At 45.5% G+C, this 15,344-nt stretch overlaps 1 protein-coding gene across 2 annotated transcripts in view; it reads left to right on the top strand.

The window, feature by feature from the left end:
• NOL10 (nucleolar protein 10) overlaps positions 1 to 15,022 on the top strand; it is an 89,959-nt gene extending 74,937 nt beyond the window's left edge. For both annotated transcript variants that reach the window (XM_070379103.1, XM_070379104.1), the window contains 2 exons: positions 8,231 to 8,333; positions 14,179 to 15,022. In XM_070379103.1, coding sequence (XP_070235204.1) covers positions 8,231 to 8,333; positions 14,179 to 14,298 — 223 coding nt within the window. In that variant the 3' untranslated portion in view covers positions 14,299 to 15,022. The remainder of the gene's footprint in view (positions 1 to 8,230; positions 8,334 to 14,178) is intronic.
• The last annotated feature ends 322 nt before the right edge of the window (positions 15,023 to 15,344 follow it).

The following is a 15,344-nucleotide window of genomic DNA, read 5'->3' as shown; positions in this document are numbered from 1 at the left end:
CAGATGCTTATATCTTTCCTTTTCTCCTTTGCTTTTTGCTTCCCTTCTTTTCACAGCTATTTGTAAGGCCTCCCCAGACAGCCATTGTGCTTTTTTGCATTTCTTTTCCATGGGGATGGTCTTCATCCTTGTCTCCTGTACATTGTCACGAACCTCCATCCATAGTTCATCAGGCACTCTATCTGTCAGATCTAGTCCCTTAAATCTATTTCTCACTTCCACTGTATAATCATAAGGGATTTGATTTAGGTCATACCTGAATGGTCTTGTTTTTGCTGACTGTATAGAGCTTCTCCATCTTTGGCTGCAAAGAATATAATCAATCTGATTTCAGTGTTGACCATCTGGTGATGTCCACATGTAAAGTCTTCTCTTGTGTTGTTGGAAGAGGGTGTTTGTTATGACCAGTGCATTCTCTTGGCAAAACTCTATTAGCCTTGCCCTGCTTCATTCCGTATTCCAAGGCCAAATTTGCCTGTTACCCCAGGTGTTTCTTGACTTCCTACTTTTGCATCAAAATTCTCCAAGCCAGGCTTCAGCAATATGTGAACCGTGAACTTCCAGATGTTCAAGCTGGTTTTAGAAAAGGCAGAGGAACCAGAGATCAAATTGCCAACATCCGCTGGATCAGGGGAAAAGCAAGAGAGTTCCAGAAAAACATCTATTTCTGCTTTATTGACTATGCCAAAGCCCTTGACTGTGTGGATCACAATAAACTGTGGAAAATTCTGAAAGAGATGGGAATACCAGACCACCTGACCTGCCTCTTGAGAAACTTATATGCAGGTCAGGAATCAACAGTTAGAAATGGACTTGGAACAACAGACTGGTTCCAAATAGGAAAAGGAGTACGTCAAGGCTGTATATTGTCACCCTGCTTATTTAACTTCTATGCAGAGTACATCATGAGAAACACTGGGCTGTAAGAAGCACAAGCTGGAATCAAGATTGCTGGGAGAAATCTCAATAACCTCAGATATGCAGATGACACCACCCTTATGGCAGAAAGTAAAGAGGAACTCAAAAGCCTCTTGATGAAAGTGAAAGTGGAGAGTGAAAAAGTTGGCTTAAAGCTCAACAATCAGAAAACGAAGATCATGGCATCTGGTCCCATCACTTCATGGGAAATAGATGGGGAAACAGTGGAAACAGTGTCAGACTTTATTTTGGGGGCTCCAAAATCATTGTAGATGGTGATTGCAGCTATGAAATTAAAAGACACTTCTTGGAAGGAAAGTTATGATCAACCTAGATAGCATATTAAAAAGCAGAGACATTACTTTGCCAACAAAGGTCTGTCTAGTCAAGGCTGTGGTTTTTCCAGTGGTCATGTATGGATGTGAGAGTTGGACTGTGAAGAAAGCTGAGCACCAAAGAATTGATGCTTTTGAACTGTGGTGTTGGAGAAGACTCTTGAGAGTCCCTTGGACTGCAAGGAGATCCAACCAGTCCATTCTAAAGGAGATCAGTCCTGGGTGTTCTTTGGAAGGAATGATGCTAAAGCTGAAACTCCAGTACTTTGGCTACCTGATGCGAAGAGTTGACTCATTGGAAAAGACTCAACTCGGATGCTGGGAGGGTTTGGGGGCAGGAGGAGAAGGGGACTACAGAGGATGAGATGGCTGGATGGCATCACCGACTCGATGGACATGAGTTTGGTTGAACTCCGGGAGTTGGTGATGGACAGGGAGGCCTGGCGTGCTGCAATTTATGGGGTCGCAAATAGTTGGACACGACTGAGCAACTGAACTGAACTTACCTCTTCTCTGTGCCTTTATGGATTTCTTCCACTCTCTCCCTCCCTTTCCTCACAAAATGATTTTAAGAACTCCAAGAAGGAGCATTATTTGTAATTAAATATCAGTGCATGTGTGTTTTAGAGCCTCAAAGAAGTAAATCATTCAGCTATCCTGGAGCATCTAATAAATACCTTAGTATTTCCCCCTGGAGTTTATACCCACTCTTCTTTCTTCTTATACAGCCGTACTGATCATGTAGGTTCTTGACCCCATGTCCACTCCATCCTGTGCTGAGTACTTCTCTCACTTTCCACCTGCTATAGCCCATGTCGTATCTGTCTTCTTGGCAGTCCCCGCAGTCATCTCATGAAAAAAGCTTTTTTTTTCCTCCTGAAATTCTTAACTTGACCATCAATTACAAAGTAGCCAGAAGCCAGCCGACCTGAAGCCTAGACAGGGAGGGGCGTGGGACTGGGAGGGCCAGCCGTCCTGGGCGAGTGTGAGGAGGACAAGCACCGAGGCTCCTGCATTTTCCTCTTTGTTCACAGTAGACAGTTTGCAGGTGTCTGGCCCGGTCTTCCATCATCTCTGACCGAATTCACACTTGGGTAGCAGGCTCGGGGGACTGCTGGTTCGCAGCCACATTCGCAGGCTGACTTTGAAGGGAGGAAAGTGGGACCTGCTTTACTGCAGAAGCCTCTGCCCTTGGCCCCCGCGTCTGATCCTCTGCCATGGCTCCTTCCAAAGCTTAGGTCTCTCCAGGGAGCCGAGACCAGACAAGTCTCTACAAGCGCACGGTCAGGTACCCAGAGAGGAGACCAGAGCCGCTCTGCCCTGTCATGGAGGAGCTAGGTCATCCTGAGAAGAGTAGTAATTTCCCACAATTTACTTGAAAAGTCTTTTTCTTCCCAAATTAGTGTTCTCTGTGTACCACCTTGTCTCAGTGGCTCCATAGTTATTCAGAATTCCTGTTACCTGTAAAATCTCAGCGTTTATAGCCCTGAAAAGAAAGAACAAAAATGAAATGAACAACCAAAGGCATTTGCTGAGGCTGACATGAGTCACACATATGCTGGAGTCGGTTTACACTTTACTTTTGAATTCTGGTTTTAAAAAAAAAAAAAGGCGAAACCAAACCTTCATTTCACTCAGTTTGTCATGTGGAAGCTTGTCATTTAGAATATTTAATGGACACATTTCCTGAACAAAACTTTATAAATCAAGCATGGTCTGACACATGCCTGGAAACCAAAAATTCTTAAATTGGAATCCTGGTTTTAGACTCAATCCTTCTGTGGCCTGGGGCAAGTCATAGAATATCTTACCTCCCTTTTGCCATCTATATTCTGTCTCAGGGATGTTGAAAGGATTAATTAGTTAGTCTGTTAGGAACTTTGAAGATGAAAAGTACTTTAAAAGTGCTTCTTAATAGCATTATTGCTTAGAAAAGAGTTGCCACTTTTATGCTAACCACTTTATGTCTCAAATTATATAAGGAAGGTATATTTAGTACTAACTAGTAGTCGTAAACTAGAGTAGAGCTTTCAAAGCTGTGAACATCAAACACTGGCTTTCAGAATTTCAAAGGCGCATCACTTTGTCTCGTGGAGCTGTGTTCTCAGTAATTAGTCCCAAAGATCATATTTCAGGAAAAAGACGACCCTTTCATACAATGTACCACCACCACCACCAGTCTCTTTAAAATTCAGCCAAGCTTTTAAATTACAAAAGGGTGCATTCATTTTAAGTTGGTGCAAGGAGTATTGGAAAGGAAAGTGTTTTTACTTTTTTTTTTTTTTTGAGGAAGGAACTGAATAGAAGATATAACCTTATTCTTTTTGGTTCCCTCTCCTCTCCTCTCCCAGATTCATCCCAGGGATGTGAGGGTATTGCTTTAACCTTTTCTAGAGGGCTTCCCAAATCCGCCTGCCAAAGGAGATGTGGGTTCGATCCCTGGGTCAGGAAAATTCCCTGGAGGAGGAAATGGCAACCTACTCCAATATTTTTTTTTTTTTAATTGAAGAATAATTGCTTTACAGTATTGTGTTGGTTTCTGCCATACATCAACGTGAATCATCAGATCAGATCAGTCGCTCAGTCGTGTCCGACTCTTTGTGACCCCATGAATCGCAGCACGCCAGGCCTCCCTGTCCATCACCAACTCCCGGAGTTCACTCAGACTCACATCCATCGAGTCAGTGATGCCATCCAGCCATCTCATCCTCTGTCGTCCCCTTCTCCTCCTGCTCCCAATCCCTCCCAGCATCAGAGTCTTTTCCAGTGAGTCAACTCTTCACATGAGGTGGCCAAAGTACTGGAGTTTCAGCTTTAGCATCATTCCTTCCAAAGAAATCCCAGGGCTGATCTCCTTCAGAATGGACTGGTTGGATCTCCTTGCAGTCCAAGGGACTCTCATGAGTCTTCTCCAACACCACAGTTCAAAAGCATCAATTCTTTGGCGCTCAGCCTTCTTCACAGTCCAACTCTCACATCCATACATGACCACAGGAAAAACCATAGCCTTGACTAGACGAACCTTTGTTGGCAAAGTAATGTCTCTGCTTTTTAATATGCTATCTAGGTTGGTCATAACCTTCCTTCCAAGGAGTAAGCGTCTTTTAATTTCATGGCTGCAGTCACCATCTGTAGTGATTTTGGAGCCCAGAAAAAGAAAGTCTGACACTGTTTCCACTGTTTCCCCATCTATTTCCCATGAAGTGGTGGGACCGAATGCCATGATCTTCGTTTTCTGAATGTTGAGCTTTAAGCCAACTTTTTCACTCTCCACTTTGACTTTCATCAAGAGGCTTTTGAGTTCCTCTTCACTTTCTGCCATAAGGGTGGTGTCATCTGCATATCTGAGGTTATTGAGATTTCTTCTGGCAATCTTGATTCCAGTTTGTGTTTCTTCCAGTCCAGCGTTTCTCATGATGTACTCTGCATATAAGTTAAATAAACAGGGTGACAATATACAGCCTTGACGTACTCCTTTTCCTATTTGGAACCAGTCTGTTGTTCCATGTCCAGTTCTAACTGTTGCTTCCTGACCTGCATACAAATTTCTCATGAGGCAGGTCAGGTGGTCTGGTATTCCCATCTCTTTCAGAATTTTCCACAGTTTATTGTGATGCACACAGTCAAAGGCTTTGGCATAGTCAATAAAGCAGAAATAGATGTTTTTCTGGAACTCTCTTGCCCTTTCCATGATCCAGGGGATGTTGGCAATTTGATCTCTGGTTCCTCTGCCTTTTCTAAAACCAGCTTGAACATCTGGAAGTTCACGGTTCACATATTGCTGAAGCCTGGCTTGGAGAATTTTGAGCATTACTTTACTAGCGTGTGAGATGAGTGCAATTGTGCGGTAGTTTGAGCATTCTTTGGCATTGCCTTTCTTAGGGATTGGAATGAAAACTGACCTTTTCCAGTCCTGTGGCCACTGCTGAGTTTTCCAAATTTGCTAGCATATTGAGTGCAGCACTTTCACAGCATCATCTTTCAGGATTTGGAATAGCTCAACTGGAATTCCATCACCTCCACTAGCTTTGTTCATAGTGATGCTTTCAAAGGCCCACTTGACTTCACATTCCAGGATGTCTGGCTCTAGGTCAGTGATCACACCATTGTGATTATCTGGGTCGTGAAGATCTTTTTTGTACAGTTCTTCTGTGTATTCTTGCCATCTCTTCTTAATATCTTCTGCTTCTGTTAGGTCCATATCATTTCTGTCCTTTATCGAGCTCATCTTTGCATGAAACGTTCCTTTGGTATCTCTGATTTTCTTGAAGAGATCCCTAGTCTTTCTCATTCTGTTGTTTTCCTCTATTTCTTTGCATTGATTGCTGAAGAAGGCTTTCTTATCTCTTCTTGCTATTCTTTGGAACTCTGCATTCAGATGTTTATATTTTTTCCTTTTCTCCTTTGCCTTTCACTTCTCTTCTTTTCACAGCTATTTGTAAGGCCTCCCCAGACAGCCATTTTGCTTTTTTGCATTTCTTTTCTATGGGAATAGTCTTGATCCCTGTCTCCTGTACAATGTCACGAACCTCATTCCATAGTTCATCAGGCACTCTATCAGATCTAGGCCCTTAAATCTATTTCTCACTTCCACTGTATAATCATAAGGGATTTGATTTAGGTCATACCTGAATGGTCTAGTGGTTTTCTCCACTTTCTTCAATTTCAGTCTGAATTTGGCAATAAGGAGTTCATGGTCTGAGCCACAGTCAGCTCCTGGTCTTGTTTTGGTTGACTGTATAGAGCTTCTCCATCTTTGGCTGCAAAGAATATAATCAATCTGATTTCGGTATTGACCATCTGGTGATGTCCATGTATAGAGTCTTCTCTTGTGTTGTTGGAAGAGGGTGTTTGCTATGACCAGTGCATTTTCTTGGCAAAACTCTATTAGTCTTTACCCTGCTTCATTCCATATTCCAAGGCCAAATTTGCCTGTTACTCCAGGTGTTTCTTGACTTCCTACTTTTGCATTCCAGTCCCCTATAATGAAAAGGACATCTTTTTTGGGTGTTAGTTTTAAAAGATCTTGTAGGTCTTCATAGAGCTGTTCAACTTCAGCTTCTTCAGCGTTACTGGTTGGGGCATAGACTTGGATTACTGTGATATTGAATGGTTTGCCTTGGAGACGAACAGAGATCATTCTGTCGTTTTTGAGATGGCATCCAAGTACTGCATTTCAGACTCTTTTGTTGACCATGATGGCCACTCCATTTCTTCTGAGGGATTCCTGCCCGCAGTAGTAGATATAATGGTCATCTGAGTTAAATTCACCCATTCCAGTCCATTTCAGTTCACTGATTCCTAGAATGTCGACGTTCACTCTTGCCATCTCTTGTTTGACCACTTCCAATTTGCCTTGATTCATGGACCTGACATTCCAGGTTCCTATGCAATATTGCTCTTTACAGCATTGGACCTTGCCTCTATCACCAGTCACATCCACAGCTGGGTATTGTTTTTGCTTTGGCTGCATCCCTTCATTCTTTCTGGAGTTATTTCTCCACTGAGCTCCAGTAGCATATTGGGCACCTACTGACCTGGGGAGTTTCTCTTTCAGTATCCTATCATTTTGCCTTTTCATACTGTTCATGGGGCTCTCAAGGCAAGAATACTGAAGTGGTTTGCCATTCCCTTCTCCAGTGGACCACATTCTGTCAAATCTCTCCTCCATGACCCGCCCGTCTTGGGTTGCCCCACGGGCATGGCTTAGTTTCATTGAGTTAGACAAGGCTGTGTTCCTAGTGTGATTAGATTGACTAGTTTTCTGTGAGTATGGTTTCAGTGTGTTTGCCCTCTGATGCCCTCCTGCAACACCTACCGTCCTACTTGGGTTTCTCTCACCTTGGACGTGGGCATCTCCTCACTTGAATCATATCACTCCAGTATTCTTAACCTGGAGAATCCCATGCACAGAGGAGCCTGGTAGGCTTCAGTGCATGGGGTCACAAAGAGTTGGAAATGAATGAGCACACACACATGCAGAAGGGCTAGAGCTAACATTAAATCTTACTAAAAATATCTATCTTTAGGCTTAGTTCTGTTTTTTCTCTCTAAAGCAAGTTAACGCTGATCTGCTTTTATAAAGAACACGTGAAAGTGAAGTCGCTCAGTCGTGTCCGAATGAAGTATTATATAACTGGTACTAAATTTAAATTCAGAATCAACATCTTGACTGTCGTAGATGCACTGAGTTGCCAGGCACAGCAGACCATAACAAGGACAAAGATTATAGAGAGAGACTTTAGAAACATGATCAAGAAATGAAATTTTAATTGGGGGTAAATTGTGTCAGAAAGCAAGTCATGTACGAAGTTGAAAGGAGAGGTAGCCCTGAATCAGGCTGAGTCAAATCCCCAGTGTGATTGCTTTTGTTTTCTCCATGTCATCAGATGATCTCACGTGTCAAGTTGCTTGTACTCTGGGTAATGAGTGTGGTCCACAAGCTAAGACCGAGTGAAGGAAAAGTCAGAGTTCTCCTAGCACTTCTCTGTGGCTTGACCCAAAAGGCTTTGCTTGTGTTCACTGCTGTGTAGAAGGTGAATGAGTTGCTGAGATGCTCACATACCTAACTGGTGCCTGGATTTAATATAAAATGCTTTAGCAGCTTAAGTGCCTCTGACCGTTACAGTAAATTACATGCTTCAGAAATATGGCTCCTTTGCATTTTGGCTTCAGAAATGTGATTTAGTAACATAAATAGCAAGCACTGAAATATTTGGAACCACCACTTAAAATACTTAATTAGTGGGTGTTTGGGACAGCCATTGTTTCTACTGTATATTTGCTGAGTCTGAGTAATGACGGTTTGAGTGTCTGCAATTCTGTCCATTGATTGTGTTAAACAAATGCCATTTTCTGTCTTTACCACATGTGTAAAAGGTCATTCTTTGTGTGATCGATTCTAATTAAAGCTTGTTTCTAATGGGAAATCAAAACATAACCCTAATTAATGTGTCATTCTCTTAAATTTCCTGCAGTAAAACCCTTGAAGACCGGTTGAAACTTGAAGCGAAAAACGGAACATTGAGTGTATCCGACACCACGGTTGGCAGCAAACAACTGACATTTACATTAAAGAAGGTAAGTTGCTTTCTCGTGTTCTTTTTTAATTCACAGAAGGAAGACGAGGCTTCCATCAGTGTTGTGTGTGTCTGACCTGAGAGCTGCCTTCCAAGCTTCCCCCTGTTGAGGGAGTGTGTGCTGTTTGGGCATGTTTTGCCTGCAGCCGGAGCCCCTCCTGGGTTGCAAGCACACTGCAGGGCAGAGCATTGGCAGAGCCAGGCGTCCGTCTGGTGTCCCGAGGGAGGCAGGCCCCCCGTGACCCCAGGCTCGGTACTGTTGGTGAAGAGCCGCAGCATGGTTTCGGGCTTGCTGGGCCACCTGAGGTGGGACCTTGTAAAACAGAAGTCCTGACCATCCACCACTGTGAAAGAATAGTTGAGGCTCACATGGACTTGAAGATGATAAGAACTGGTGATTTCTAATGTGTTCATCACAATGCAGTCAGCTTGCCCAGGGTGGGTAGTTTCAGGAGGTAAATTACTTTATCCGCAGTAGGTCCCATTCTAAACTGACTTAACCACAGTCATTTCTAATCCACCTTTGATGACACCTGACATACAATGAAGGAGGAATAAGCTGCTTTAAATATTTGCTATGAACAGATGAGTGAAGAAGCTCCATGGTTTTAGTTTTCAAAAAAATTTTTTTCTCATTTAGTCACTCTCGCTTAATATGTGTTGTCACAAAGAGGAAAAGAATGACAAAGACTTCGCTTCTGATCCTTTTCTTAAATTGAGATATAATACAAGTATCTAAAATCCACCCTTTTAAAAATATACAGTTCAGGGTTTTTCAGTTCAGTTCAGTTCAGTAGCTAAGTCGTGTCCGACTCTTTGCGACCCCATGAATCGCAGCACACCAGGCCTCCCTGTCCATCATCAACTCCCAGAGTTTTTAGTAGTCACCAAATGCTGTGCTCGATTATCACCATCTAAATCTGGACCATCCTCATCACTCCAGAAGGAAACCCCACCCTCTCATGTCCCAGCCTATGGATTTGCCTGTTCTGGACGTTGTGTATATATATAGAATCACACAACATGTTTTCTTTTGTGACTAGCCTCTTTTACCTTAGCATGTTTTTAAAGGCTAATCCATGTTGCAGCATGTACAAGAGCTTTATTCATTTTTGTGACTGAGTAATATTTAATTCTGTGAATACACCACAGTTTTTTGTTGTTTAGTCGCTAAGTTGAGTCCAACTCTTTTGCGATATTATAGACTGTAGTCCACCAGGTTCCTCTGTCCATGAGATTCTCTGGGCAAGAATACTGGAGTGGGTTGCCATTTCCTTCTCCAGGGGATCTTCCAGACCCAGGGATCAAATCCATGTCTCCTTCAGTGGCAACAGATTCTTCACCACTGAACTACCTGGGAAGCCCTTTCCACAGTTTGCTTATCCCTGAATCTGATGGTGGACATTAGGGTTGTTTGTTGTTTTAACTTTTTGAGGAACGACCAGACTGTTTTCCAGAGCGATGGCACCATTGCCCATTCCCACCAGAAGTCTGTGAGGGTTCTGTTTTTTCCTCATCCTTGCCAATACTTGTTACTGTCGGTCTTTATTGTAGTCATCCTTGTGGGTGTGAAGTGGTATCTCACTATGGTTTTGATTGACATTTTCCTGATGACTAACAATGGTAGAGCATTTTTTTTATGTGCTTATTGGCCATTCATACATTTCCTTCGGAGAAATGTGTTCACAACGTCCGCTCATTCATCTCTGATTGTTGACAGTTCTTTCTGATGTCGTCAGAAGGCCTGCCAAATGATAAGGATATTTTTTACTTAGTTATCATTCATTATCTTATATAGATAAAAAAAAAAAAAAGCAGAAAAAGAAAAAATATTGTTTTTTCTTTGTGATGAGAACTCTAAGGATTTACCCTCTAAACAGCTTTCCTGTGTGTAATATAGCAGTTTTGACTGTAGTCTTCACACTGTACATCACACCCCTAATACTCCTTTATCTCGTGACTGAAGTTTGTACTTTTGATTACCTTTTCCCAAATCCCCCTCTTCCCACTCCTCCCATTAGAACTTTTTTATTCTGTGTGTAAGAAGCTTTTCAGTTAACTGTCTCCATTTACAGCAAACTTGCATCTTACATTTCTCATTTAAATAAGCCAAAACTGGCTGTGTGTTCAGACTAACTCGTTGTGCCTAGTTTCTTAGAGATTCTCTGTGTACCCTCGAACGTTTCCTAATTCCCTCTGAAGTTCACGATGCTGAGGGGGCGGCAGGCGCAGGTCTCCTGTGGGAAGACCTCGCAAGCTTCCAGCTGCCCAGCCCCGAGCTCCCTCTGCCACACGGGGTGAGCTGGGAGGACGCAAGCGCACCACGTTTCCCCAGTTGAAAGGTACTGAGGTCAGTATCAGTTTATGATTTGTGGTAAACTGGAAATAAGATGGCTCTGATTCCCCCATCCCCACCCCCCAAAAAACAATAGAGGGCTACCCTGATGGCTCAGCGGTAAAGAATCTGCCTGCAATGCAGGAGACATGGGTTCAATCCCTTGGCCTGGGAGACCCCCTGGAGGAGGAATTGGCAACCCACTCCAGTATTCTTGCCTGGGAAACTCCTTGGACAGACAAGCCTGGTGGGCTACAGTCCATGGGGTTGCAAAGAGTTGGATACAACTTAGTGACTAAACTGCAACACAAAAACGAAACATTTAAGTGAAAGTACTTAAAACAGCCTTGCGGTTGAGTCTAGCAGAGGCTTTGAAACTAGTTTGGGGAATGCATCAGTTGGCATTTGGCTTATGCCTGTTTCATCCTTTGACTAATAGAATTTCAACTATTAAATCTTAGTTTTATTTAAGAATTTTTATGGAATTATTGTTGTGGGGTTTTTTTTAAATACAAATTCTTTTATACTAGGTATGTGATATATTCAGGTAAAATCTCGAGTTTTCCAAGTATTTTCATATATACTTTCTAAAATGTGAATCAAATTGAAGGAGAAAAACCTATGCTTTAATATTATTTAAAATTGCATAGTGGCAAAACTAGGATTAGGTCCCAGATTCTACTTTTAAATACCCTGTAGTTCATTCCCTCAGGGGCCCTGGGCCAGCCGGGTACTGGTGCAGGTGTGGGCTTTGCATTTAGCCTCCCCCGTGTCCCGAGATAGGACTGCCATGGATGTGGGGAAGGAGTCAGGACAGGAACAGGGAGGAGAAGGAGCTGGTTGGCTCTTAACTCGTAACGAATCGGTCACGCAGTGGCAGCATCTTGCAGATACAGCTCTTCTCTAGATTGGGGATAAGGACAGTTTTTTTCTGGACAGGGGCTTCCCAGGTGGCGCAGTGGTAAAATAGTAAAGCCTGCCAGTGCAAGAGATGCAAGAGACCTGGGTTTGATTCCTGGGTCAGGAAGATCCCCTGGAGTAGGGAATGGCAACCCACTCTAGTTTTCTTGCCTGGAGAATCCCATGGACAGAGGAGCCTGGCGGACTGCCCATGGGGTCACGAAAGAGTCAGACACAAGTGAACACACACATGTTTCTGGACAGAGGTTTTTCTGCAGGGATCGCTGCTACCTCTGAGCTCACACGTAGACACCTGCCTTTGTGGGGACTCCACGGGCCAGGCCTTGTGGAGTGTGCTCCAGGAGATGTAGGTGGGGCTCCTGGAAGCTGGCTTTGCCACCATACCCCCAAGGGAAATCCACGACAGATGTCCATATCAAAGACGCAGAGCAGCTCATGACTTTAAAAGCCCCAGCACTCCCTGTTTATCTTTATTTAGTACCTCATTTCCCAAAGTTACTTGGGCCAGAGGCATTTTTAAAGGGATGCTTCTTAATATGAGAGCTTCCCTGGTGGCTTAGGAGGTTAAGTGTCTGCCTGCAATGCAGGAGATCCCTGGGTCGGAAGAGTCCCTGGAGAAGGAAATGGCAACCCACTCCAGTATTCTTGCCTGGAGAATCCGATGGATGGTAGAGCCTGGTAGGCTACAGTCCACAGGGTCGCACAGAGTCGGACACTTCACTTTTCTTAATATGAAGAAACAGAATATTAAATAAGCAGTGTTCAGGGGCTTGCTGACACACCATTATCTGGTCTGCTAGGGAGCCTGCAGTTTCCCTCGGGTTTCTGAGTTCTCCATTCACAAAGGAGCCTCAGCCTGCTCTCTGCCACGTGCTAGGGACACACAGAACAGACAGACGTGGCCGTGGGTGTCGCAGTCCCGTGGATGGAGGGAGATCACATACAGTCACCTCATCGTAATGTGGGACATGCTCCTGGGGGCCCAGGGCTGGGAGTGTCAGGGGCCCGGCCCAGTGGAGGAGTGAGGGACAGCTGGGTGAGGGGCAGGCAGAGCCCTGAGGGGCGGGCAGGGTTCCAGCCTCCAGCCTCGCTGTGGGGTGGGAGTGAGCCTACGTGTGAGAAGCACAGCCATCACGGGGCTGCCAACTGTGGCCTCACACGTAGCTGGAGAGGCACGTAGAGCTGTCCAACAGGGCCGTGTCCAAGGTTAAATTTTAACCGTGGTCTTAAGAACCGTGGAAAGCGGTTGAAAAGGTCTAGTTAGCAGGAGACCGGCATACCGTTTCTATTTTTAGAGTCACTGTGGTCCGTTGCAGGAGGAGGCAGACTGAAGGGGGCTGACAGAGGTTCCTCATCCTGTAGTGAGAGATCAGGGCTGGCCTCAGGCAGGAAGGACCGCGCCCCGGGGTGACCTACAGAGGAGCACACTGGGCGGGTCACTTTGAAAAGGCTTTGAAAAATGGCACATAGGAGAAGTGCTCGACGCTTCAGAATCTCAGTCCAAGGGTTTCCTCGAATAGGAAAGAGTCATCAGTTTTTGGTCTTATAAATCATGTTCTTTTCTCATGATTCCGTCACCTCCCAGCTCTTTCACTTTACAGAAGTGGAATGATCCGGCAATAAGTGAACACAGAGACTTGTTCTTCAAGGCAGACATATGAATGAGTACCCCCCAGGTGCCTGGAGCTGGCGGGTCACAGGCCGGCAGGCCATGCAGGTGTCTCTAAGGCGCCATTTTGCAACTTTGAAAGTGGTTGCCCCGCCACTGCTGTCAAAGTTGGACCTTCTTTCAGTTCCACCAGCTAAGGTTTTTATTTTGAGCTTCACAGTTAGGGGTTAGTTTTCTCCAAACCAGACTCGGTGGAATGGAGCTGTATTCTTAGAACTCCAAAGCGTCGCTTCCCTTCAGCGCAGGTTCTGCACTAATGTGGCTCTCTTCTGTGAGACGAGTGACACCGTCTGGAGACGAGTGACACCGTCTGGAGGAGGCCTGGTTTTCTCACCTGAGTGCTGAGAACAGTGCCTTCAAAGCAGCCGTCCCAGAACTCATGTGCCCCTTCCGGCCGTGAACTTGCGATTGACTGATGTGTCTGCCGAGCCTTTATCAGTGTTTAGTGGTAGCTCTCTCCCTTTCAAGGGAGTTTGATTCTCTTTGGAACCAGCTCCGGGGGACTGCATTGTTAATCATGGGTGGGTTATTACACAGTTTGGGGGCACAGAAGGACTTTTTTTGTCGTTAAGACAATGTGAGTAAACTGATGAATGGCTCTGGCTTGTCAACGAAGAACAGTTCCACAAGAGAAGTCGTGGGCGTTTGGAAAGCCATCACGTCTTCCTCAGGCTGGCTCCCCCGTGAGGGGCTGTGTGGCGTGTGGGCTGAGGAGCCAGCCTCGAGCTGCGTGGTTCAGGCCGTGCCCCGGCCCCGGGGTTTTAAGGCTCTGGGCCTCACAGTGACCGTGGTGCTGGCACTGTCCCTGCCGGAACCAGGCTGAGGGTGCTGGTCGTGCCGTTGGCATTCTGATGGCCCCTTGGAAAGGGGTGTTGGCACGTCCTTTCTCTTTCTTTCCCCTCATGTATTCTTCTTTCTCAGTCGGAGCAGCAGAAGCAGCAGCAGGAGGCTGAGAAACTGCACCGGCAGGAGAGGAAGGCTGTGCGCCGTTCGGCGGGCCATCTCAGGTCCCGGCCCAGGCGGGGGCGGCCATTCCACTGATTCTGGAGCAGGCCCTGCGTGTTACCCCGAGGAGCTCAGTGCATCTCCCCTGCCGGATCGTCGTTCATTTGTGCATGTTAGCCACAGCCGGGTTTGGGCAGCCCTCAAGTCCCTGGGAACCCTCGCATTTGCAGAGAGAAGTCCAGACCGGGCCGTGGTCCCCAGGCCTCTGGTCAGACTCTGGGGCTGGGCCCGCTGGCCATGTGGCGCCCCGGGGCACCTCTGTGCCGTGTGGCTCCCTGAGAACATTATTCCTTCCCCCTGGTTTTAATCCAGTATGAGAGGTGGTTGTCTTCTAATACTGTGAGATGTGCCCCGTGAACTGAGAGGGTCTCCTGGGCTGCAGACCAGGGCCCGGGGTTTTCTGGAACTGTCTGTCCTGCCCGCTGCCACCCACAACTCCGCTGGACTCCCACCCCCACCCCAAGAGGCCACTCCCGTCTCTCCCGACTATGGGCTTCGGTCAGGTTTGTGTTTTTAAGAATGTGCCGGTAAGTGTGTTTATGTGTTGGTCTGGGATTTTTTTAAACATATTTTTATACCAAGGGAATGTAAATTAAATGGTAATAGCCATTTAAAACAGAAAGTGGAAGCTACTGGATATTCTTTTAACTTGGCAGAGGGTTAAATACAGGTTTTTTTTCCCCCAGTGTCTCAAGTGCAATTAGAGATACACTGGCTGGAGACAACATGTATAAAAATAAATGCTTTCATTTGAACAGTTTCTTGAAGAGAAAGCCATTCCTTGAGTTAATTTGAAAAATGACTTTGGTTTCTTTGTATGCGAATGTGTGAAGAGTCCCTGAGATAGTGACTCTTGGGTTGTAAATGATAGAATCTAAGTTGAGATGCCAGGAGCAAAAAGGCAAAGGCGCTAATGAACACAGCCAGGCTGGAGAGTAACCGCCTCAGGCCACCGGGGTCCAGGCCTCTGCACCCAGGCTGGCCTCCTCCTTTCTCGTCTCCCTCCTGTTGGGACCTTGCTTCCGACTCCTCGGGAGCGACTCCTCGGTCTCTGCTCCCGTCTTCCTACAGCCCCGCCCCCA

Source organism: Bos mutus, chromosome 11, assembly GCF_027580195.1.
Source record: "Bos mutus isolate GX-2022 chromosome 11, NWIPB_WYAK_1.1, whole genome shotgun sequence".
NCBI classification, from domain to species: domain Eukaryota; kingdom Metazoa; phylum Chordata; class Mammalia; order Artiodactyla; family Bovidae; genus Bos; species Bos mutus.
The sequence above is the reverse complement of the archived record's forward strand: the minus strand, read 5'-3'. Positions and strand labels throughout refer to the sequence as shown.